Below are 26,675 nucleotides of genomic sequence, written 5' to 3' on the forward strand. Positions count from 1 at the left end.
AGTGAGCAAATGTTAATCAGAGTTTATTTTTATTTTCTTTGTCTTTGTTTATGTCTCTGCAAAAGCACCAGAGAGCACCAAGGTTATCTTCAAAAATGCTGGGCAGAGTTGTTTTTTTGTCAAACGAATAATAGTTATTTGAAAAAAGAGGGGGAGTTCCTCTGAAGGTGGTGTTCAGCACCATACACTAAGCAAATGTCCTTGGCCTTCTGTGGGAGAGCATGCCTCACCCATTTGGTTTGATTCACAACAGTTCTTTCCACAGCTTCTTCCTGAGATGTGAAGAAGAAATGGGCGCAAGCTATTCTTGTAAGGACCCAAGCCTCCTGACCTCTTAGGATTCAATTTTTTTTGAAATTAGGAAGACACCTTCAGGAACAAATTTTTTTTAAAAGTTCAGAATCTATTAATCATCTGAATTCATCTGGTTTACACCCCCTAGTGGCCAGGAAGACACATGCTTCTCAGAACAGCAAAGATGGTATTTGTTCGTTAAACTCTAGAAAGGTCCGAGTGAGTAAGGCTCTGAGTGAGATTTTGCCAAACAACAGAAAGATGACTCTGTCTCCTTCATGCTTAGGGCTACTGATCCCCGGTGGGAGGGGAGCTTGACAAATGCAGTTCAGTGTTTAATCTGTAGATTAGATTAAATATCACCACCTAGTCCCCCCTTCACTCCCAGGAAAACAGTTAAACTATTATATAATTGTACTCAACCCTTCACTCTGCCTTTCTAAAAATCCTGAAACTGCATGACATTACGGACATTTGGTTGCAAAGTACATGAGTTGCTAATATCTATATACAGCATATACATAGTATATGTGGCCAGTATCTATGTATAATTTCTCTATGTAAGATTCAGGCCTAAATAAATAAACAAAACTATATTAGCAGTTTGGGACCTGAATGTATTTAAATACTGTGAGGCGGAGATTCTTCCTTGCCTACCAAAATAGCCATTCTTCCCTTTTCTCTTAAAATAGCATAACCCCAATATTTAGCCTAGAATATAGCTGCCCAGCCAAAAAACATTTCCCAGCCTCTTTTGATTGTGAGGTCATGTGACTAAGGTCTGGACAATGAGATATAAGAAGTGTTGGGCGAGACTTCTGGAAGTCTTCTTAAACGAGGAGGGTGCGCTCTTCTTTGCCCCTTCCTCTATTCTGCCAGAAGCATGGATGTGATGGCTAGAGATGCAGCCAGCACCAGGGTGTTGAGGACAAGGGTGATGAGGGCCACATCCTACTAATGGTAGGGGAATAAAGGAAGTCTAGGACCCCGATGACTTCATCGGGTCCCCTGAGGGTCTGCCTCCAGACTTGTATACTAAAAAGAGAATATTTCTTGTTTAAACCACTGATATTTTAGGATTTTAATTATACGCTAAATCAAAATCTAAGTGATACGCACAAATCTTTACATTCTGCTACACTGTGGTAGCCCTGCTTCCTGAATGTTTCACTCCATCTCTATCTGTTCTCTCACTTGTGGACTGTCTCCCCAGAGCCTCCTGATTCTCCCGGTCACATTTAGTGTCCTGGGTTCCAGGCACCCATAACACCTTCAAGTTCCTGAACTGATACACAACTGAGCTTCCTATCTCAGATAAATGGTCATTTTAGGTCAGGGAATGAAGAAGGGTTTGTCCACTGGATGGACTGCTTTGGCACAAATTGCTTTTCTGTTCCCTGCCCTCCCAGAACCATCAAGATGGTAGGACAGATCAGCATGGGCTAGAATTTTCCAGATAAACTGTGAGGGGAAGGGGATAATTTAAAGACAGAATCTTCTGGAACTGGAAGATGATATACAGGCTACTGGGACCAGAGAAGGAAGTAAGTTGTTGGGAGTTTAGACAGTAGAAGTTTCTACCTCCTGGGTGGGTTCCTTGTTGGAGAGATTGCTTGAGATATTGTCAGACTCAAGCAGCTCCACAATGCTGTAGGGAGAACAGTCCTCCAGACCCAGCTTGCTGCAGAGCCAGCCACAGAAGCCTTTCTCCATGTCCCGGGCAGCTTGCCACCATGCCCCCCAGGACCAAGAGAGCTGGACCACAGCAGCATAGAGGCCCAGGGAAGAGGCCATGGCCATGATGAGCACTGGATAGAACAGAATGAGGCAGGGGCAACATGAGATCTTGTGCCAGAAGGTCCTCTCCTCGTTGTACACAAGGAAGATGTTATACCAGGTGATAGTGCCATAGTAAAAAGAGACAACGAAAGAGAGGATGAAAACCACAGGCAGGCACACCAGCGTCCAGAGGACCACGTGGGGTCCACGGTCTGCTGCCATCTGACAGGCTTTTCTGCCTTCAGGTGTTGTTTCCCTTGATGACTCTTTAGGCTTGGTCAATTCCTGCAGCTCCTTCTCTGTCAATGTGACATGGATGTCCACCATCTGACCCTTTTTCTTCCCTCGTGTGATGGTCCCAGTTAATGTGACATAGCGGCTGTCCAAAGGCATATTCCACATACCTGTAGGGAATAAGGAGGTAAAAGTCAAGATCAGAAGAGTGGACATTTCATCACAGTGTTGTCCTGAGGCTGGGGCTGAGTATGAGTGTCCACTTTTACAGCATCTGGCACGGTCCTGGAGTCAGCGATTCAGTGATGGACTGAATGGGGCTCCATCAGGAGGGTGACCCCAGGTATTATTTATTCCCACAGTGAACTCAGTCTACACTGATAAAATTGTGAAGCAGGTTAAACTTGTTTTTCCTGTTCTTTCTTCCCTTTTTGGGCCTCAATCTTCTCACAATCTCTGTGATATTGAGGTATGTAAGGAACTTTACTACCTCACTTTGTAATGATCTTATTTCTGGTTTACAAGAGCTGTGAAAATATTATTTATGAGTATCTACTCCTGTGGGTTAAGATTGTACTATGTGTGTGTTATACTGTGGGCAGCCTACCCCCTTCCCTCCTCATTCCTTTCTCTATGCTTCCCTGAGAGGGGGCCTCCTCACATGCCTGTGGACATCCCAGCCCTCATATCCAAGCTCTGCACACACACACACACCACCAACAACTACCAACTAGCCCTCCACCACCCTGGAAGTGAGGTTGGAGACACTGAACAGGGAAGTCCATGGTCCTTGCATGTGAAAGGCAGTCTGTAAGTGGAGGAGGTGGGAGAGCAGAGGCTTTAGGTCGGCATGTCTTGTAGGCCCTGTTGGACTCCTTGCCCCATGTCTGGAAGAGGGATAAAATAGAGTGACCTAACGAGTAGGGCCCAGGATATTGACAGGTACTCTGATTGCCCAGATGGAAGAGTTAGACTGTTCCCCCCAAACCTCCTGGTTTCATAGTCTCCCTCATCTCAGTAAGTGATACTGCGATCTAGCTGCTCTATTGTTCTTGTCAAAACCCCAGGAGTCATTGTTGACTCCTCTCTTTCCCCTACGCCCTGCCTCCTATGCAGCAGCAAGTTCCAAATTGCATTATGATCAGCCTCTCTCCTTTAGTTCTCTCTCCTGCTGTCACCCTGGTCGAGGCTTCCACCTTAGTGCTAGTGTGGCTGCAGTGAGACAACGGCTTCCCATCAGCTTCCACTCTTACCCCTTGTAAGCCATTCTTTATAGAGAAGCAAGAGTGACTGTTTAAAAATATAAATGAGATGATGTCTCTCCTTTGCTTAAAAGTCCTCCGTTGACTTCCTCTTGCACTTATAACAAATTCCAAACTCTTCACTATGACCTGCAAGGCCAACATGATCTAGCCCCGCTTACCTTTCTGATCTCCTCCCACCATCCTCTCCTTTGTTCTCTACACTCCCTACACAGAAACAACTCCATTCCAGGAATAAGCAATGGTGCTTCCACCTTAGGGTCTTTGCCCTTGCTGCTCCTCCTTCTTAAAAAGCTCTGCCTGAGATCTTTTCAGGGCTGGCTCCTTCCTAGCATTCTGATCAGCTCAACTGTTGCTTTTTCAGAGATGCCTTGCCCGACCAGGTGATCTCTCCCCCACCACCCTCCTCCAGTTATCATCTTCCCATCCCTGGTGGTTATTGTCTTCAGAACTCGTGCCACTACCTGAAATTATCTTTTATGTGCTGACTTGTTCATTGTCTGTCTTGCCCTGATTAGAAGGCAAACGTCATGAGAGCTGGGACGGTAACTGTCTTGTTCACTGTGGGTGTATGTCTTAGGGATCTACAGATCTACACAAATAGATCTACGTCATCCACCTATTGCTTCCCAGTGCCACTTAAGTTTCAGCAGCAGCAACAAACTTTCTGACACATGCCTCCTTGTGCACATGGGCATAAGTTTCATGGGGCAGATACTGAGGATTTCTGGGACATAGGGTATGCATGTTTTGAATTTTGAATTTAACATATATTTACAAATTTCTCTACAAAGTCATTAAAGCAGACTCCACTTCCATTTGAGGTGTACAAGAGTAAGTTTATCTCCTCACATTGATGTTTTGATGTTGTCATATTTTACCCAGTTTTTGGCCATCCTATATGTGAATGAGTACTACAACTTGTTATATTTTGCATTTTCCTGATTGTTGTGAAAGTCAACTATTGTTTCTTCATTTTACAAATATTAAGTAATTAGCAGAGCCTGCTTGTATTACTAATTTTTTTTATAAATTGGTCTCTTCCGTTACACTAGGAGTTCCAAAAGGGCAGAGATCTCCTCCATATCATCTAGAAGAGAACATCATAAATGCTTAATAAATATTGTCAATTTGTTGAGTGAAAACTGCAACATTGTGTGAAGAAATGGATCAAAAAGAAAAAATAGGTCAGTGGGTAAAGGCCTGTCTGTCTTCTGGAGGATCCTCATTTGGTTTCCTTCCCATGGCTTTAAGCAAGTCGCCCCAGAGAGACTTACCATCGTCTGCAGGATAGTTTAGGAAATCGTCTCCCTCCTCCTCTTTGGGCTGGTCTCCACCTTCTGATTCCTCAGGTTCTTCATCCAGTTTCTCATTCTCTGACCGGTAGATGATGATAGATTCTGGGCGAGACTCTTTCTTCTTCTTTTTCCTGCGACCCATCGTGGATTCCCCATCCAGGGCCAGGGCAGCAGCCACAGCCTTCCTCAGAGAGCCCTGCTGGGGGCTTGGGAGCTGGCCCTGGTCTTCCATTGGTGCTGGCTCTTCCATCTTAGTCCTCGTGTCTAATTATTCCTTGTGAAGACTGTGGTTTGCTTGAGCAAACTCACGATCTACACATCACAGAGCTTCTTCCTGGATGGGGCTATGCAAAGACATCCCAATGATGAGTTCCACTTGAAAGATAGGAAGGCAAAGCCATCAACAGGGAGCAAATAAGCTGAGATGGAAAGGGGTTTGGGAAATGATCCTCAACTTGTTAGAAGCCTTCTCCTCCCTGTAGTTTTCATAAAACTTTATTTCGGGAGGGCTGTGGAAATACTTTTACAAGAATGGATGGCTGTGAATAAAATATTATTTGTGTTGCAATAATATTTTTGTCATTTACACAAGCATATGATATTATGAAAACCCATCAGTCTAGCTGGGGGATGCCAAATGTAAGAAAGTTGGGTGAAGAAGTCTTACAGACAAATGGGAGTTAAGAACAATTCTTACTCCCACCATAGATGGAGATTCAGATGGCTGGGACCGGTACTCCAGGCTTCTGGCTACCAAGTCACACGTTACAACTGTACTCAAATGGATGAGTGCAACTTTGAGTAAGCCACCCAAACATGGCACAACTTCACCAACCACACCTACCCTAGTATTCTATAAAGGACACCTGTCTTCTGGCTTCTTGTTGGCCCAAGCTCCCAAAAAGTTCCTAGGATCTGTCTTATCACATGCAGGGAGACAAGGGGAAAGGATGCACACTTTTCAATTCTTTTTTTTTTTTTTTGAGGAAGATTAGTCCTGAGCTAACTACTGCCAATCCTCCTCTTTTTGCTGAGGAAGACTGGCCCTGAGCTAACATCCATCCCCATCTTCCTCTACTTTATACAGGGGACGCCTATCACAGCATGGCTTTTGCCAAGTGGTGCCATGTCCACACCCGGGATCCGAACCGGTGAACCCCGGGCCGCTGAGAAGCAGAAAGTGTGAACTTAACCACTGCACCACTGGGCCGGCCCACACTTTTCAATTCTTAACACTCTCCTCTTTTTGTTCTCCAGGTAAAGAGAAGTGGGGAGAGAAGAGAGTCTATATAACATCTTTTAAAGAGGACACTGATTGGCCTGTGTTCTTGGTGTATTGGGCCATTCAGAAGAGAGAAATGCTTTGAATGCTGCTACTAAAGAGATGCAAAATAGCAAAGATCCAGCTAGTCATATTTAGGCAGCTAGCAGCTCATACGCTTCTTTTTAAAAAAGTATTATTATGTAAAGTTTTGAACATATGTAAATGGGAACCTTTTTATTATGAAAAGTGGCAAACCTATACAAAAGCAAAGAGAATAGTTTTAATGAAGCTTCATGGTATCTATCACCCAGTTTCAACAGCAATCAAAATAGTCATAGCCAATGTATTTAAAAGCAAATCTAAGACAGCATTTCATTTCATCTGTAATATTTCAGTATGCACCTCTTACCTGTAAGGACTCTCTTTTTTAAAAAACAAAATCATGATATCATTATCACACCTAAATTTTTTTAACCATTCTTTTTTTTTTAAAGATTGGCCCTGAGCTAAGATCTGTTGCCAATCATTTTTTTTTCTTCTTCTTCTCTCCAAAGCCCCACAGTACATGGTTGTGTATTCTAGTTGTAGGTCCTTCCGGTTGTGCTACGTGGGACGTCACCTCAGCATGGCCTGATGAGCGGTGCAATGTCTGTGCCCAAGATCCAAACCAGCGAAACCCTGGGCCGCCAAAGCAGAGCACACGAACTTAATCACTTGGCCACCGGGCTGGCCCTGACCATTCTTTAATATCATCAAATACCCAGTCCCTTCAAACTCTCTATCTGTTCAACATTTTAAAGTCTATTTTCTTAAATGAGGATCCAAATAAGGTCTATGCAATGAAAACAGATGGTACAGCTCTTTGTCCACAGTAGTGCTGTCCAATAGAGCTTTCTGCCACTGCATCTGAGATGAGGCCAATGCAACAGAGGAAATGCATTTTTAATTTTATTGAATTCTAACCAATCTAAATTTAAATAGCTACATGTGGTTACTGGCTACTGTATTGGACAGCGCAGGTCTATATGTTCGCTCTCCAATTTTTCTTCTTGCAATTGATTTGTTAAAGAAAGGAGGCCATTTATCTTGCAGATTCTCATAGCCTTGATTTTGCTGATTGCCCTTCCCACAGTGTGTTCCTCTGAATCATATATTTCAGGCCAAGAGAGGCTTGATCAGATTCAAGTTGGAATTTTTTTGGTTGGCTGGTTGTTCCAGCAAGACAATGTTATAGATGGTGTTTTGTACTTCCTTCAGAAGGCACCTAACAGTAATTTGACTTTCTGTGAAATTAGTAGCCATTGATGACCACTGGCTAGATCCATTAATTCATTGAGAATTTCAGGAACTGAGAGTTAACCCCTTGTCCAGTTTAGGCCAGTTGACACCACCAACCCATCAACTGGGCCAGCACAAATACTCGACAAATGACCTTTTTGACATCAAGGAGGAAAAAACTGGAGCCTCAGATCATGGGAACGCTGCCGTTTTGTGAACATGTGTCCTATGAAGAGGCATGATGCTTGACTATGCTTGCGCAGATCATCAATTATCTCACTTCACCATACCTCCAATCATCTATCCCCACACTTCAGGCCACCTTGCCCGCTTATCCCATAAATATCCCTAAGTCCCCACTTTTGAGGAGGCAGATCTGAGATTGACTCTCCTGCCTCCTCACTTGGCTGCCTTGTGATTAAATCCTTTCTCTTTGCAAACTTGTCATCTTGGTAATTGGCATAGTTGCACAGTGGGAAAAATGAACATGGTTTGGTAACAATTTGGCAAGCCAGCCAGGAGGAAAGTCCAGATGGACGCTTTCGCCTGCAGTCTGTTGGCCCTTTGCCAGTTTGGAGAACATGTGGATGAGTCTAGCAGCTGTCCAAGACCACTCGTCCCAGGGACCATTCTAGGATTTTTTCCTGACTTGGTGCTTGCCAACTCCAGTGCATAACTTCACTTTTCAATAAAGAAATAGTTTCTAGGTTTGGAAGACATCTTTCTGGTGAATAACTTCAGTACAAGTAACCAGATTCTTATTTCTTCTTCCTTCTGGTTGACTTCTGAAAAGGAAGCCTTGGTTTGGCCTTTGTTGCGAGGGTCTTGGTTTCCAGGATTCCTTCACTTTTTGAGGTCCAGTTCTAGCTGCAGCACAAATACACTTTTGACTGGCTGTGTCTAAATTCTGAAACAATGGGAAACCCTAATTTGATCCCTACCTATGGCCCTTTAGGCTGCATTCTCCCAAACTGGGTGACTTTTAGCTATGAGTGCATGAAACAGGAAAAGGTGATATTCTTTTATAACACTGTATGGACACAGTATTCTTTAAACTTTGGAGAAAATGACCAGATGATGGATCATTCAGCGACTCCGAGAATTTTGGTTTGACTACACATTGGTTTATTGACCCTTCTCCTCCCAGAGATGGTCATTATTTTTCCTTGTCTCTGTCTTTTGTGTCACTTGTCATAAAAAAGAAAAAACTGTAGGGCAAGACCCTGATATTTCCATAGCTTGTTGTCTGGGCAGGCCCTCGGTAAACTTTGCTGTAGGTTAAGTATGCACATAAGGTGAAAGCTATTGCTAATGGGCCTCTTGGAAGCCAAAAAGGTCTCAAAATTGGTGGGCATAAGTTTGACTCCAAGAGACCCAAGTCTTAGCTAAAGCTATTAACGTGCATATAAGATAAAGTTTTTTCTTCTGTCTTGTTCTATGTCTTGAGAGCTTGGCTTTGTGACCTTTCTGGTGTCCACCATCAAGAGGCTGCATGTACTGGTGTGAATCTTGGTGGCCAATCAATTAGACTGGGGTTCTGAGATGCATTCTCTTTGTCTGGCTGTATCAGCTCTCAGGGGAGTTTATCATAAGGGGTCCTAGTGCACAGAGGCCTTTGTCGTCTCAATCTTCATTGCTTGTTAGTGCTCTCTGCCTGTGCAATGCAGGCCTTTGCTTTCTTAGTCTATTTTTGGGAGTGAACTTTCTGGATCTTGTGAGGCCTGCTTCTTTTGCACTTTCTTTTGGGGATGCTTCTCACTCCATGGTTAAGCTGCAAAAGTCTTATTGGTTTTGTTACTACCTAAAGGGGGTCGTCTGCCCACTGCAAGACATGCCAATAGTGGAGAGGCAAGGTGGTAGGAGAGAAAGGGCTTTATTACAGCTTGCCAGCAAGTGAGAAGATAGCTGACTAATGTCTGAAAGAATCATCTTATAGAACAAAGACTACAGGCCAGTTATATAGGGGGCTGGTCTCCGGGTAAGGCAGACATCTAGAGTTAGTTCCTGATAGTCTTTTGTTTTACTGGATGTGCATCAGAGACAGGAGCAGCGGCCTATATCCTGATCTTTCAGTTGTCATTGACGATGGCTATCAGCACAGGCTCTCTGCCTGGGGTCATCACATTCCTAAGGAGCTCAGAAGAACAAAGTTATCAACTTATAGCAGCTAGGAGGGGCCATAAAATCTACAGAGCATGTCTTGGTTAGTTACTCAGAGATCATTCAAAGTTACAATATGGTTTCTTTTCTACAATATGTCTTCCCTTATGTCAACTTGTGTTAAGCCTGTATCAGTTTGAGTCACTATTAAGATCCTACTGATCAATGTGGCCAGATGATAGATCATTTAAATTGGAAAAAATTCTAAATTGGAAAATTTTTTTGAAAGCTCCGTCATAATTGTTTTATTGGTACCTATGAAAAGATCAAATTAAAAGGAAATACAAAAAAAAAAAAGAAAAAGACTAGCCTTAAGACCCTGACACAGGCTACAATTAAATTGAGAAAATGTAAAAGTGTAAGTGTTGATAAGATTACGAAGGCTAGAATGTTTGAGCTAATTTTATATAAAGAGGTTATATCAACTTTGCCTGAGTGTGTTTTGAAAATGGATAGTTATGTGGGGCTTGGAATGCTTCCCCACCCAGTATTACAAGACCAAGACCTGTTGATGAAGTCCAAATGGAAGCTATGATTAAAGGTATAAGAGTAGATGGAATTCAGCTGAAATTTTGTAGAAAAATTGATATATTTACAGGCTTTATGTGAAGCGACTGCATCTCTCTTGCCCGATTGCATTATAGACTGTATTGTGGGGATAGCCATTGTCTCTCACTGAGGGATGTTTCTCCTGCCTAACTGTAAGACAGCATGTAAATCTGACCTTCAGACAATGTTAATTAAGCATACTAAAAGGAAGTCAGTAGGTTTGCCCGAGCCCACACGGTATGAGATAAAAACTAGAGACTAATATCAGGTGCCAAAAACTCAAGACAATAAAAGCTCCCCACGCCCACAGTAAAACGCTCTAGTGTTCAATTATGCACTTGGAAAGAGGGCCTTTATTAAACACCTTGTGCAGACTTTTTAAAGGTGTGATACATTGTCCTGAAGTTTTAGAACATAAAAATCTTTTGATTCACCTCTTCAGTTAAAATCTCCTTGATATAAAGAAGCAATTAGGAAAATGTAGCTGACAGGGTGGGTCAACCTCTTTTATGATTCAGACTGCAACCCAGTTCTTTGGGGAACTGGAAACAACCACCTTTGCTTTGCAAATCCCAGCAGGGTCAGAGTTGTGGCTCTATAAATTGGTTCAAAGTTCACTTGTCCTTTTGCAAACCCCAAAGCCTCCTGTGTTCCTCTCAACATGCTCATTCATGGTGGGACTTTAAAGACTGATAAGGCACATGTGCCCCAGAAACTCCATCTTGAAGAAAACTTGAATGCTTTCTCTGTACCTTTGTAATGTAGATTTTATGCTCCCATCTTCTCTAGGACCTGAGAACCATTCTTTAGAATGCAGATGTTTCTCTTCAGAGAGGAAAAAAAGATTAAAAATACCTTAGGCATTTAAGCACATAACTTAAACTTTCCAGCTGCGAAAACAGAATTTGGCTCCAAGTATTTTATAAAATACTGAGTTTTGTATTGTACCTGATTCATAGCAAAAATTTAACAGAAGCTATAAGGTCTCTGTCTATGTCTACCTGCATGCTCTTCTATATCTACATGTATATGTTGTATATGTGAGATATTTTTCCACTTCCGGGATGGTATGGCCAAAATTAGGAGCTCTATTTAATTGGCTTAAAGTAAGTACTTATATAAATTACTCCTAAATGTAATAGAAACTAACCCAAATATATTTTTTTAAAGATTTTATTTTTTTCCTTTTTCTCCCAAAGCCCCCTGGTACATAGTTGTATATTTTTAGTTGTGGGTCCCTCTAGCTGTGCCATGTGGGATGCCACTTCAGCATGGCTTGTCCGATGTGCCATGTCCGTGCCCAGGATTTGAACTGGCAAAACCCTGGGCTGCCGAAGCAGAGTGCGCAAACTTAACCACTCGGCCACGTGGCCAGCCGACCCCCCCAAGTATTTTTCAAGCTAATATGATAAATATAAATAAATCTTTGGTAAATGAAAGCTTATTTAAGTTTGTTGGTTTGATGGAAAAAGGCACATCCTCAAAGTTATTAACATCAGATATGATGTAGACATGTAGACTTTATTAGTCAACTAAGCTCATGTTATCTCTTATAAAACTGGTTAGCAAAAATAATAACTTAGGGGCCAGCCCCGTAAAATAAAATCTTTTAAAAATAATAATAATAATAACTTAAAATGATAGCTAATTTTGTCTAATGTCTCAGGAAGTTTTGTAGGCAATCTAAATAATTATTGGAACAAGTCAACTAAAAGACCTGAAAAAGATAAAAGTTTTTGGGCAAACTTTTTAACAATAACTATGTGTTATGGCATGTGTATTTAAAATAACTTCCCAAATCTCTTTGGAACTTGAAACTTGGAAGTTTAGCTAGGTGAAATTAAATGATACAAATACTTCATTGAGGGGCTAGCCCCTGTGGCCTCGTGGTTAAGTTCAATGTGCTTCACTTTGGTGGCTCATGTTCAGTTCCCAGCCATGGACTTACACAGCTCTGGTAGCAACCATGGTGTGCTAGCAGCCCACATACTAAAAAATAGAGGAAGACTGGCACAGATGTTAGCTCAGGGTGCATCTTCCTCAGGAAAAAAAATTCATTGAATATCTAGGTTATTTTCAAATAAGAGATACTGAAATATTATTGCTACACACATCTAAGTTTATCTACTTTTGTCTTCTTATTGAAGCTGGGTACCTGAAAAGCTGGTTGCCTGAGAGTTACTGTTAGCATTCAATAAGATTACCTTTTGACCTTGTTAGGAAAAGAAGTTAATCTTGTCAATTTTCTGTTTTCCTGTTTAACCTGAGGGATAACTCAAGGGTCACAAGGATTTATGAGCTTATTTTAGAGAAGAAAGAGAATGCCTTCAAGGATCACCAGATAACCAGCCCCTAGCTGCCACTGATACCTAGAAGTCAGATTGCCCAGGGACTTATGGGGGGTGAAAGAAACATGGATTATTCCTTTGTTTTGCCAAAACTCCTCCCATCACACCCCTCAGCTCTATAAAACACCCTGCTCTCTTCTCTTGTTAAGGTGGATTTGAGAGAACCCAGGCTCCTTCTCATCTTGGCCAATTCAAATAAATCTTTCTCCATCTCTGAGCACCACTGTCTCAGTGTTTGGCTTACTGTGCCTCAGGAACATGAACTTTAGAATTAAGAGGTTAGGTATCATTGTTACAGAAAAAAAAAAGATGTGTGGGTCTATTAGAAAACACGTCATATTTTATTAAAATTGCACTATGAAATAGCATATTTCTAGAAATTATGAAAAGTATCTATAAATCTGCCAAGTCACAGAATGTTAATGTAAAAGACAGTTCATAATTGCTTACTTTTTAGTTTTCACTAAAAATAAAGGTCTGTGAGGGTTAAGAATTCTAATATGTGTAATTAAACCTACTAAAAACTAATAAGGAAAGCATCTTTGTATTCAAGGAAAGATGAATATTTTCAGTAAAGAAGGTGTAAAGAATAGAAATATTTTTGTTGGTTTTGTTAAGAAAGATAAATTTGTCCTAAAGTACTAGAAAGAAAGAAAGAAGAATGGGACAAATTCTGAATGTAAAAAAGAAAGTTATAGAACGTGTGTGGAAGAGGAACCCTGAGGAAAGAGTTTTGTACATGGTCAAACTGGCTAAGATTGAAACGAATTTAATTAAGTCAATGTACTAATATCAAAAGTAAGCTGGTGCAAAAATTAGAATTTGGTTTTCTCTCTTTTAAAAGAATAATTTTTTTGAACTTTTAGTCTGCTCTTGATAAAGAGACTATAATAGGTTTTTCTTTACTTTTGAGTAAATCTACCTAAAAGACAGAAATTCTATGTTTTGTCAAAATAATTTCCTATGTTCTAAAAGGCTAAAATCTATTAAAATAATTAAGAGTTTTTTTTTTTAACTGTTTGCCTTTAACATCTGTTGTCACTTTGGTTAAATGGATAATTAAGCATTGTTTCATAGAGACTGTAGGGGAGGAAGACAATTCCTCTCCTCTCTAGGTCCTTCTGGCTGGTCTAAGAATTTAATTGACATGAGACAGAATAATAGGAGAAAATCAAATAAAGTTTAATAATATGCATACATGGGAGAAACCCAGGAAAACTGAGTAACTCTCAGAATGGCCAAAACTGCCACGTTAAATACCATTTTCAGCTAAAGACAAAGGAGGATGTTGGGGGTAATGGTTTGGGATTTCAAAGGGGAGGAATGCAATTTACATGGAGATGGAAACGCAACTGTTTATTAAACAAGTGTTTGCTGGGCTGTCTATAGACAAGGGGACCTGAAAGAGATCTTTTGATAAAAAATGGGCTTACCGAGGACCTTCCCAGTTTACCAGTACTCAGTTATCTATGGTGATGGTCTGTCCTGGGATAGGCCTTCTATCTTAAATTCCTTTAGGCCAAAGTTAGGGTGAAGGTCAAAGTTTCTTTCAGTCTTGTATTCTTAAAATAATCAAGGCTAAGGACACATTTTGGGGTGGCCAATTCTGATCTCCCACAGGACCTATGATATTATGTGGGTAAATGTTATCTACATAAATGTTTTAAAATTATATAATATTCCTAAAATTCTGATCTGTTTGGGTTGTCAGCCATAATTCTAGTTATTATCTTGAAGTGTTGTATGTCACAGAAATAGCCAAGTTTCTTTGCCAATTTCCCTTTTTGGGTCTTTTGTCATTTGCAGATAGTTGTTGTTTCACTCTGCTTTTGCAAATATGTTTCACCTGCAGAGAGATTCACGGAAAGCACTCCGACACTTGCTCTAGAATGCAAGTTTCTGCTAAACTTTCAGGTTACAAAACTGAGCTGGGTAAGAAATTACACAACTCTTGTGGAGAGGCTGATGGTCTCATAAAACTTCTAACAGTATATTAAGATCAAGAATCGATTACACAGGACTGAATGAACTGATGAGGTTGATTATAAGTTTTATGACTGTTTGTTTGAGATATTGCTGATTTTTTTTTAATGTTTTGTTTTCCTAGGTTTAAGGGAACTATGATTTATAGCAATTTGGTAAAATTATACCCTTGCAAGCAGAATTGAAACACTTTTCCCCCTACCTGATCCCTCCAGGATTTGAAAACTCTTAGTGAGTATTCTTTTCATGTAAATACAGTTATTTGCATAAGTTCAAAAAGAATCTGTTCTCCTTATAGCAGGACAGAATTAGAAACATCGGTTATATTACCAAGGCTTTGACAGGAATGTCATACTGGAGAGAAATATGCAGACTCAGATATATGGCAAGACAGCTTTGAGGAACAGAGGTTGGACTTTTTATTTTTCTGAGGAAGATTAGCCCTAAGCTAACTACTGCCAGTCCTCCTCTTTTTTGCTGAGGAAGCCTGACCCTGAGCTAACATCTGCTGGCAATCCTCCTCTTTTTGCTGAGGAAGACTGGCCCTGAGCTAACATCCGTGCCCATCTTCCTCTACTTTATATGTAGGACACCTGCCACAGCACGGCTTGCCAAGCAGTGCCATGTCCGCACCTGGGATCTGAACCAGTGAACCCCGGGCCACCAAGAAGCAGAACATGCACACTTAACTGCTGTGCCACCGGGCTGGCCCACCCCCCCCCCCCCCCGCCCCGAGCTTGGACTTTATGGAATAAAGCCGCTTGAAATATTAGCCTGGTACCTTGCTTACTGGATTCCCATCAACTTTACCAGTTGAGTAAAGAAGGTCACTTCCCTGGCAGGTACAAAGAAACTCAGGATATTTTGGGGACCTTGACAAGAGAGGAATTCACCCAAATCTATAATGCTTCTTATTAAATACCTGGTTACTTGCTTATACAATATAGGACTAACTTTGGGAGCCCACCTGCATCACCACCTTACTAAGAGACTGGTTTAATGAGAAGGAACAACCTATGCTCCTTATCAGCAGGAAGAAGCTAGAGAGGTTGTTGCCCCAAATCCCTCAAGATTGAGGAATGAACCAAAACAAGGGGGAACTGAAACTGAGGCCAATTCATTTTAACTATACTCAGTTGTCTGTTTGCAAAAGTAGCTAGATAATGCATTACTAACACCCGCCCTATAGACAACATCTCTGAGGCTTGGGTCACCATGGTAACAGGTGGAGTGCTTGAGCTTTTCAGGAACTGAGAGTCAACCCCTTGTCCAGTTCAGGCCAGTTGAGACCACCAACCCATCAACTGAGCCTGTGCAATGCTTGACAAGTGACCTTTTTGATGTCAAGGAGCTAAAAACTCTACTCTCAGATGAGGGTAACACCACCATTTTGTGAACATGCATCCTATGAAGACGCACGAAGCTTGACTACACTTGTGCAGATCATCAATTACCTCACTTCTCCTTACCTCCAATCATCTATTTTCACACTTAAAACCACCCCACCCCCTTATCCCATAAATATCCCTGAGTCCCCATTTTCTAGGAGGCAGATCTGAGATTGATTCTCCTGCCTCCTCACTTGGCCACCTTGTGATTAAATCCTTTCTCTTTGCAAACTCATCATCTCGGTGATTGGCATAATTGTGTGGTGGGCAAAAGGAACCTGGTTTGGTAATATGGTGCTTTTACTCTACACATCTTTGCTGCACGTGTTTTTGCTGCATAACTAATTGGCCATAAGGTGATTTTGCCTTAAGAGATAAGTAAATAACTGGTTGACAGTTTGTTTGGTTTTTTGGGTTTCATTTCTCCACTGATGAATCAACCACTGTAAAAGATAAAAACAATTACTTGTTGATAGTTTATTGCTTTTGTCAGTTCAGTTTCATTTCTCCATTGACAAAGTTCTTGCATTACTCCCCTTTTTATATGATATAAATCTTAGCTGGCCCTCATAATGGTCTATATGGTGATGAGCAGATATGCTGGTAGTGGTCTTAAAATAGTTGGCATTTCTTTCAGTTAACAACATTTTATTGATGGCTTTATTGAGCTGACAGATTATGTGATGATTTTCCCCCAGAGTTGGTTACTTATTTTCAAACACATTACATTGGAGGAGGAAAAGAAGGCCAAGGGTCTCTCCTTTGAGGGTGCAGAGTTGAATCCACATTTCCAATAGAATGAAGACAAGTGTTAGTTAAGTAAACTTCACACATGCAATAAGATAAAATCAGTTATTTGTGCAGTATTGACATGAATCTGCATTCAAACATTTCAAATGTATGCAAACATTTTGTATTTCACAATAAAGTCTTTAATTTTGTTATTCATTTTTTCATGTTTCATCATGCCATTTTTAATTAGTAACCCTCTTTCATTTTTTGTGATTTTATCTTTTATGGAAAAATTGCCTTACAGCCAATTAGATATGCAATGAAAATGTTTTTGGCAATGCTGTCTATACAACATGCTTCTAGTGAGAGTATCTAGAAACATCGGGCTCATCCATGTCAAGTAAAGAACTGAGAGAACTGGGATTTAAATCTATACTTGCAGAACTCCAAAGCCCAGAATTGTCTCCTCATGATGTCGAGGAAGTCAAGTGTTAGTGGCTGCATTGGACAGCTGATATTTTTGTTTTTGCTGTCCTAAACTCACTCCTCTCTCCTTTCGTGATGAGTCACTCTTTTCTGTGTGGGCTGCAACATTGAAAATCACCAGTGTGACCACAGTGACTATTTCAACATTCTTGGTCTCTTTGTCCATACCAGAGCCTTTGTTCTGCTTATTTCCAAGACTTCCTTGACTTTTCCCTCTTCTCCTTTGACTTACTACCTTCACTATCTTGCTAACTCTCAAACCCTCCTTCTCTTTCTTTTACTCTCTTATCTTCCTTTTCCAACCCACAGTTGCTGGTGTTTTTGAGACTCAATTCTCAATCCATTGCCGTCTATGCTCAACAGCACATTCTCTTCCTCTGTTGAAATACACAGCCTTCCTGCCTAGGGCTATAGGACCACCTCTGTGCCCAGAATGCCCAAATATAGATATCAAGGATTGATAGATTACCCAGATGTATTTCCAGCAGCCTAGTTGAGATTTTCCACTTGAATATCTCATCATTTCTGGGTAAGCATGTTCAAAGTAAACTCACGATTTTATTTTCAGCAGATGAAACGTCTAGTTTCCAAGAGGAAAGGAGAAGGGGAAAGGGAAAGGAGAAAGGAAACCCCACAACATTTATGGAGTACCTAGTCTCATAAAAGAGAACATTTACTGATTACATCATTTGGTAGGCTCTGTGCTAGTTGCTTATACATGCATTACCTGTGAAAAGTTGACACTAGTGGAGTCATTTTAAAATAGAGCTGGAGTAGTGATTTCAGATGAACTGCCTGCACTTCTTACTCCTGGAACCTTTGGACTGTTTAAACCAGGCCAGACCTTTGGCCTGAGACAAACCAGAATTGTCTTTCAAGCAATTGTTTGTAAAGCAAACAGGAAAGAAGACATCATGACCACAAAGACTGATAATTATGGACTCTCTTTCTGAAGACAGAATCAATAACCAGCCATGTATAGTTAAAGAATAACCTAGCTTGGGGCCGGCCCCATGGCCTAGTGGTTGGGGTCACACACTCCGCTTCAGTGGTCTGGATTTGCAGGTTTGGATCTCAGGCACGGACCTACACCACTTGTTAGCCAGGCTGTGGCAGTGACCCACATAAAAATAGAGGAAGACTGGCACAGATGTTAGTTCAGGGCAAATCTTCCTCAAGCAAAAAAAGAAGAGGAAGACTGGCAACAGATGTTAGCTCAGGGCAAATGTTCCTCAGCAAAAAAAAAAAAAAAAAAAAAGAATAACCTAGCTTATTTTTCCCTCTTCTTTTCATGTAAATGCCCCTTTCATTTCCCCATAAAAATCCTCCTCTTTCATCCTGTAATTGGGACCCCATTTGGGTTTCTACCTGAATCTGTGCTCCCCAAATTGTAATTCTTTGATCCCAAGTAAACACTTTGCCTCTTAAACTGGTTTCTGTTTTTGAAGGTTGACAACTCCATTTAATTACACATTAAATAAATATGTTTTAACAATATTATGTTCCAGATATTGCACAATGGTTCTAGGCACAACAATTTTAAAAAGGATGTACTATTTTGCAAACGAGGACATTTAGACTTAATAATACTAACAACTAAAACTTATTGGATGTTTACCGTGTGCCAGGTGATGTTCTAAGTGCTTCACAGTAATCATATTGTTTAATCCTCACAACAAACCAATGAAGTAGGCACTATTATTATCCCCTTTTAGAGGAGTAACTCGCTCAAGGTTATGCAGTGGTGGGTCTGGGACTTACATCCAGCTTTGCTAATTTCAAAGCCCATGTTCTGTTCACCGTGCCACGCTGCCTGCTAACGTTTACCCAAGATTCTATACTTAAACCTCTAGAGTTGTCTTTGATGAATCCAATTCCGATATTAGGGATATATTCCTATGTCCCTAATACTAACCTGTCTCTAGGTCCTGCCAATGGTTCCTATGAAATCTCTTTGTTAATCTGTCCATTTCAATTTCTATTATTACTATATGATAGAAGACAGCCCTCTCACTACTTCGATCAAGCTGGTTTCTCTGCCTTCCATTTCAGAATTCTTCATCCACCATTTTAAATGATTTTGATTAAATGGAAACATCATTTTTATCTTGTCCAGTATTCATCACTATCTTAACATTTCTGCCTAAAGTATATACAAAGTGTCTGCCTGGTGTTTGAGTCTCTCCATATTCATGCCCCATCCTAGGGTTTAGTAGCAATTTTTTCCCTCCCCCACAACATGGCTAGTCAACACATCTACTTATGTGTGTGAAAATAAAGGAAATTTCATTCAAAATGGAGTCAGGAAGCTGCGAAGGAGGAGCTCTCAGGCACGTACTTTCCTTTACACCTTCCTTTACATGTCTGGGCAGGAAGATTACTTTACATAGCTCACCTGGAGGAAGGAAGATCTTCTCCTTAACCAGCAAAAACCCAGCCATTGAGAAGCCACCTCGACTCAGCCAATGAGAAGCTGTCAGAACCGTAAAAATCTCACTCTCCTCCAATGGACTTTTGTTCATAACACTCTCTCCCAATTTCCTCCTTTCTTCCATAAAAGAACACTCCCCTCCGTTGTTCTCCACACTTGCCTATGGTTCACCACAGTTGTGTTTCCCAAATTTCAATTCCTCTGCTACTCCCAAATAAACTCGTTTTGCTTGGAAAATAACTGGCCATTTTAAAGGTTGACATTTGCTTCCTTCACCCTCTTCACTCTTCTCCACCTCTTTCAAGCCTGGCTCAAGACAGACTCACTTACTCATGCCCCCTTCTGTCACTTCCCCAGCCCACACATGTCTCTCCTCAACCCCAATCCTGTTGTTGCAGGAGTGTGGTGAGAATGAAATGAATGCTCAAGTGCACAATGCCTAGGATGGATTGGTACTTTATAAATGTCAGTTTCCAATCCCTTTCTTTTGCCTTCTCCTACTCTGTAGTTCGGTGGCATTTGTCATCTGCACCGTACTGTTAAGGCTTCACTATGCAGCATTTCACATCATCTTGTATTGATTATGGGTGGTTTCATGATTTTCATTCATCTGCCAAGGGAGATTATAAAATTTGAGATATCAGGAACTGTCTTCCACTTCTTCACCTCCAGGGGGAAGCCCCCAGGGCTGACATGTAGCAGATACTAACATGTGTTTGTTGACCTGATAGGACAGAGGAGAAGGGAAAATGCCTATTCCAAAATAAGATATAAACAACTGTTAAAAGAGGAAGGCTTATCTTCCCTATTTTTGTACCCTTTATTATGTTGTTAGTATTTGACCTGAGAAGCAGGTTCTGAACATTTCTCCTTCCTTTTTGATTCCATAAGAGAGAGGGTAAAAATAATTCCCAAGTTTTAAGACTTTAATCAACAGGATTAGGAAAGGTGACAGGACTTCGCTCTTTTCTCTGGAAGTTAGGCTTCACCCATCCTCCACGCCCACCCCCATCCAAAGATTATGAACGACTGTGATACTGTAGAGTGGGAACCCAATCGACCATTAGCTAGGGGTTCTCAGTTATCCTAGCGAAAAAATAGCTTTCAAAGAACATGCTCAGACTCTAAAACTCATGCTAAAAAGAACCGGTTTTAAGTCATTCTTGAAGGAAATTTTCCAGATAATTCTTAAATTCATTCACCACTTTTTCCCATCTCCATGTTACTACTCTAGTCTAAGAGCCTATCATTTCTTATCTAGGGTTCTCACAAATGCTCCTCATCTTCCAGCTTCTACTCTGGCTGTCTTCCAATCAATTCTCCACTTAGCAGTTAGAAAGCCCTTTTGAAAGAATTAATAAAATCATGCCATTTTCTGCTTCAAAACCTCCAGTGACTTCTCACTGGTATAAAATGAAATCCAAACTCTTCATGTGGCCTAAGGACCTGCATGGTCTGGGCCCTCCCTGTCCTGCCATCCTCTGCTATACCACCTCCCTCGTACATACCTCCTGTGCTCTAATCCCACTGCTGCCTATGTATTTCTCAAGAGCTCCAAATGCTTTCCCACTGAGGCCTTCTTAAAAGAGGGCTGTCTGCTTTGGCTGGTATGCTGTCCCACCCCCACCCCGTCACATACCATCTCCTTCGTATCCTCTAAGTGTCCGTTCAAATGTCACCTCCTCCAAGGCTTTCCTGACACCAAACCTAAACCAGGCTCCCTGCCTTGCCTTTCATTATCCATTATCACAACAGCCTGATTCCTGTATAAGCCTTATCAACACTTTTAATTAGGTATTTATCTGTTATTTTACTTGTTTATTATCTATCTCCTCTACTAGACTATAAGCTCTACAAAATGGTACCATACAAATAGGCCAATAAGCAGGTGTTCAATAAAAAATTTGCGACTGGATTAATGATTTTGGGGGGTGCTGTTTGAAGTGGTAGCAAGTAAAGATTAGCCTGATTTTGCCAAAGACTGAGACCAAAGGAAAGTTTAATAAAAAGACATTAATAAGCTCCTTTAAGCTTAATAAGCCCAGTTATGGCACAATTGCTAAATGCTCCTCCTATATCTATTTTCTTCTTCTCTAATAAGATGTTTTAGCTGGTCACATGACTTCCCTGGTAAAGATAACGCTTCCCAGCACCCCTTGCAGCTAAGTGTGATCACATGACTAGTCTCTAGCCAATGGGATGTGAGTAGACATGATGAGTGCAACTTGCACGTCTGCCCCTCTCCTTCCTCTTTTCACCTTCTTGAGGGATAGAATGTGAACTTGATAAGCCCTCTTCAGCTATGCAGACAAGGGCAAACCCCTGGGGATGGCAGGGGAATGAGAAAGAAGGAATAAGAGTGACCCTAACGGCCATAAACCCTCTTCCTCTGGAGTGTAATATGAGAAAAAAAATATATATTTATCTTGTTTTAATCCAGGGTTATTTTGGTTCTCTTAAGGCAGCCACATAGAAACCCTACCTAATATACTGGGATTGTCCAAAGTTATTTTATGTGTCAACCACTCTTCTGTGTCCCAATTTGTCAGCTCTGGGGCACATGCGGATTTTGATATGCATTTCAAAGTTAGAGCATAAAATGGCATAATCCCTGATAATGGGTGGTTCAAGCAATTTTGATTCTCCTGGACGAGCCAGGGATTCTGAAACTCAGCTGTCCAGTACAAAGGATATCACAGTGATGCTGGCTAAAGCCCCACTGGAAACCCATTGAAGAGCTTAATACACTATATGATACCATTATGGACTAATTCTGTGTCCCTCCAAAATTTATATGTTGAAATGTTAACCCCCAGTGTGACGGTTTTAGGAGGCGGAGTCTTTGGGAGGTGATTTGGTTAGTAGCGTGGGGCTCTCATGAACGAGATTAGTGCCCTTACAAAACAGACCGCAAAGAGCTTTCCTGCTCTTTCTGCCCTGTGAGGACACAGCAAGAAGATGGCTGTTTATGAACCAGACTCTCACCGGACACTGCATCTGCTGGCACCTTGACGTTGGACTTCTCAGCCTCCAGAACTGTGAGAAAAAACTTTTGTTCTTTAAGCCACCTAGTCTATGGTATTTGTGAGGTAGCAGTCTGGAGAGACTAAGACAGATAGTATTGTCTGCTTGTAGTGAGACAGCCAACAGTGTACCAAAAGAGAGTTTTATTAAAAGAAAACCAACAGCTCTTAGGCATTCAGTAAAAATCCAAAGACTTGCAAGATCACAAAATGAGCATATCTACCCAGGTATAGTGCCTTTGCAGGGCTGAGCCATCAGTAGGAAGCCTCGTAATTACTCCCTGCTGGTCAGTGCCCACCCAATCAGTCCCTCAGCCACTAGCTCCCACCCCTACCTCCACAGTGTTGGTTCACAGACCTCTCACCAGCGGGCATGATTTCCCTGGGGTCTGCTCAAATTCTCTGTTCCCAGGTGGTCACCGGAGCAGACCTGATCCAGTGCCTTCTCCAAACCCATCCAGATACTCAGCAGAATTTGTGGACTTGGCAGGTGGAGAAGCCAGGAACTTTGGAAGCCTCTGGCGTCATGTTCATTGCAGGGACACATGTAACACACATGGATGAAGTATGGCGAGAACAAGCTAACCAATGACAATGACACCAAGCCTTAGCATCTGGACACATGAATGCCGGGGGCTGAAACAGGAAGTTACTATTCCCCTCTCTTCCACCCACCAAGCCCACTGTTCAGCCAACTGCTTTCACAGAGAACCGCAGGCTCATTTGGTACAGGTTGTCTGAGATTTCATGTGAAAGTTCCGATTTTAATTGTTGCAGTGAGTCTAAATTTAAATAAATCACCATGTGGACAAACAACCAAAACAAAACACAAATGGGCTGCCATTTTGCCCCCTCTGGCTTATAAAGCTTCTAAATCAGGGTGCCCTGCTCCATTGATTTAGGAACAATTGGGAGTTGACTTTCTGCACCTTTGTCCATATGGACACATCTCCTTCTTCCAAGGAATCCAAACTGGAGCTGGGAGGGTGGAGCAGCATCACTTTCAAGTGAATTTACTGTTACTACAGTGAACTGCGTCTTGCTCCCATCCCACTATTCTTTCAGTTCTCTGATTTGTGTATCTGTCACCCAAAAGGCCAAACCTCACCTATCTAGGGTGGCCAGACTCTCCCAATAGCACCTTGGTTTACCACCGTTAGATGTATTAGGCCAACTTGGAAATAAAATGCTTGCCATTCCACCTCTGAAAATTACCATTAGCCTCTCTCAGGGCAACAGTCTCACCAGTGTAAAGATGGAAGGGAATTCGGCTCAGACTGGTGGGAACGACGATGGAACAGCAACTTAAAACTCCCAGCCTCCAGCCAGTTGCTGTGAGCACAGTCAGGCTGCAGCCTGTTCCCTCGTGGTTCGGTAAGCAGTATTTCTCTTGTTATTGCCGACCTACCTGGTCCTGAAAGGCTCTCACATTGAGGCAGGACCAACATCTAGGGAGGATCTGACTGTCTGCAGAGGCAGTAGTTCCTGGCAGCGAGGGTAGTTGGTTACAAGGAACTTGAGCATCTCCTTATTGTAAGAGCTGTAAGATCTGATCTTCACTCTCTGATCTTTGATTTGTTACTGCCCTAACTCTCATGGCACACACACCCCTCCCACCCCCGACTCCTGCTCCCAAGATACATACATCCTAGAGTATAAACTCTACAAAGGCAGGGACACTTAACTGTCTTGTCCACTGTTCTGTATCCTCCATGCCTAGAATAGGACCTGGCACATGGCAGGTGTCAGCAAATATTGGCTGAATATTGTTAACTGGTTAACAGTCTCATTTACGTAAGTTGGCTCACGAAAGCTTTTACTTCAAGATGGGGTGGGGCTAGATGCCTCATTGACATTCCTTCAGCACCCAGTTTCTGTGAATCACAATGCTGAGAATCCCACAGGCGGATGTCAGTCTGAGCCACCAGCTGCTTGGCAGAGGGAAGCAAATGAAATTACTAAGCAGAGGGCGGGGGAGGGGTGGGAAGATGCATCTCAGAAGACGAAGGGCGTCAGTACTAATGGGGTGTGACAGAGTCGGGGTGTGGAAGGATCATGGCCATGGCGAGGCCTTTCTCCCTAGGACAAAGGGGGCAGTGATGCAGAGCGCAGGGTAGCATTGATTCAGCCAAAGCAGCAGTCGAAGCAGCATGGCATGCTTGCCCTGAGGAGAGATGGCTCAACCAGGAGACAAAGTTAAAATCTGAAAACAAAGAGCCTCTGAGAGGCAGAACTATTGCTGTGCCTCCAGGCCTTTTGGGGTTAGCAGACTTTCAAACCCCGACTGAGGACAGAGGCAAAGAAAACATGCCTCTTTATTTTTCCTAAAAGACCTCTCAAAGAGACTCCACCTCTCTCGTAATCACAAGCTCACTCTGGACTCAGAAAAAGAGCTTTCGGACTACTCTTCCTTGCAACTTCCTTGTAGCTGAGAAATGGCTCCTTGTCATCCTCAGCAGGCAAAACGGGTGGGCAGCCAGTCTAATCACCTTTTCCCTGGAGGACCGCAGAGTCCCTCTCAGTCCCCTCAGCCACCACACAGAGGCAGCAGTAGAGCCAGACCCACGCTGACCCACCCTGGAAGAGCTCCGTGGATCCACAGGTCCAGACAAGGACACAAACCACATTAAATTATATCTTAGATAAAACGATCTTTAAAAGAAATTGTTCCTTTCTTCCAAGAAAGAAAGCCTGGAATTTTCTGGAATAAGAAAACCCTCGGAACTGAGTCCACATTACTCTTCCTGTTAAAAAAAATACTTTGTCATTGGGATCAAGCATTAGGAATTACACTTTTTCTGCAACAATAACTTGAACTTTCCTATTTAAATTTAGTTCTTTCTTAAGGAGGTGATGGTGTAATTTTTAAAAATTTGGTCATAACTATATAACTGACTTCAGTGGTAGAAGTAAGTGATTCCTTGATTAACTATCTAGCAAATGGGCGGTGGCAGGGATTTCTTCCCTTCTTTAGGGAGTGTAGGTTGGAGTCTGTCAGCAACAAAGGTAGAGGGGCAAGTGTTTCTTAAAGGAGGTCAGAGAAGGGCAGGGGAATGGAGGAACAGGAAGTGATGTCGGATTCCACTCTCAACCAGATCCATTTCCAGCTTGCTTTGTGAATTACTAGGTGGTGGGCCCAACAAAAGAATAACGGTATTTGATTGCTTTTATATTATTTTAACACCTGGCATGGGAAAATACAATACTCTGGCAACAGACTTAGAAACAGCATCCTGCCTGGATTGTTAAGACCACAGCACCTGATCTGCCAAGTTCCTAGGCAAAGTCTCACTGGGCCAGTCCAGGTGTAATCTCATCCCAGTGGACTGGCAGCATGAAAGAAGATGAACAATAAGCTGGAGAATTTGAGTAATAAATCACTGTCCCTGTGCACCAAAACACGGATGAGGAATCTCCCCCATTCTCAGGAGGCTAGCCCTCCTGCATAAGGAATGAACGAGAGGACAGGATCTCAGACACACACCTACAGATGTGTTCTTGCAGGAAGCATGCACCCTTGAAGGAAAGATCCTCTTTTGGACCCATCAATTTATGCAGCCCGGCTGAAATGGATCATATCTCGAATCTGGTAAAGGTTGCTTCTTCCCTTGATTCCTGGATGGGGAGACGGAGATGAGGTGGAGGTGGGCTGCAGTTTCTTTTTAATATCATTTATTATCTTGGTTCTGTGGATGACTGCAACTGTACTCCCCTCCCCTGACTCTTATCCCCAGGGTCCCTCCCGGAGGATAAAAGGATCTGGAAGCCGGATTTCTTCCCCCTCAGCTAAGCCTACCCTTCCCTTCGCAGCCAACCGCACACAGCATCTGGACTCAGAGCATCGCCCAACGCCCGATGCGGGAGGGCGCAGCAAGGATCCCGAGCTGCAGCCTCTCTTTTCCCAGATGCAGTGGAGATTTAATTTTAATTAACCGTGAGAGCCATAGCACTGAGGGTTGAATTCTTCAAAATAGAGCACACTCCTGCTTTTTTGTCTGCTTCCCTTCTGCCCCGCCACCCCTTGTCATCGAAATAAAAGAAAATTAAAGAAAAAAAATGAACCAAAAGTCTCACCTACATGTGCCGGGGACAGAGGCTGGCAGAGGATGCTGCGAGGAAGCCGCCGCCTGGAGCGGTCCTTCCCTTGGAGGATGGGGAGCTGCCGC

At 42.1% G+C, this 26,675-nt stretch overlaps 1 protein-coding gene across 2 annotated transcripts; it reads right to left on the reverse strand.

Moving 5' to 3' along the window:
• TMEM169 (transmembrane protein 169) lies at positions 1–26,675 on the reverse strand. Of its 2 annotated transcripts, none has more exons than XM_014843574.3 (3): positions 26,584–26,675; positions 4,847–5,211; positions 1–2,477 (listed from the first exon to the last, which is right to left on the reverse strand). In XM_014843574.3, exons 2-3 carry the CDS (start codon positions 5,115–5,117, stop codon positions 1,855–1,857), a joined length of 894 nt encoding a protein of 297 aa, XP_014699060.2. In that variant the 5' UTR covers positions 5,118–5,211; positions 26,584–26,675; the 3' UTR covers positions 1–1,854. The 2 variants fall into 2 exon arrangements, with proteins under 2 accessions (XP_014699060.2, XP_044607427.2); XM_044751492.2 differs by having other exon boundaries at positions 10–2,477; positions 26,588–26,662.

Source organism: Equus asinus, chromosome 19 (genome assembly GCF_041296235.1).
Source record: "Equus asinus isolate D_3611 breed Donkey chromosome 19, EquAss-T2T_v2, whole genome shotgun sequence".
NCBI classification, from domain to species: domain Eukaryota; kingdom Metazoa; phylum Chordata; class Mammalia; order Perissodactyla; family Equidae; genus Equus; species Equus asinus.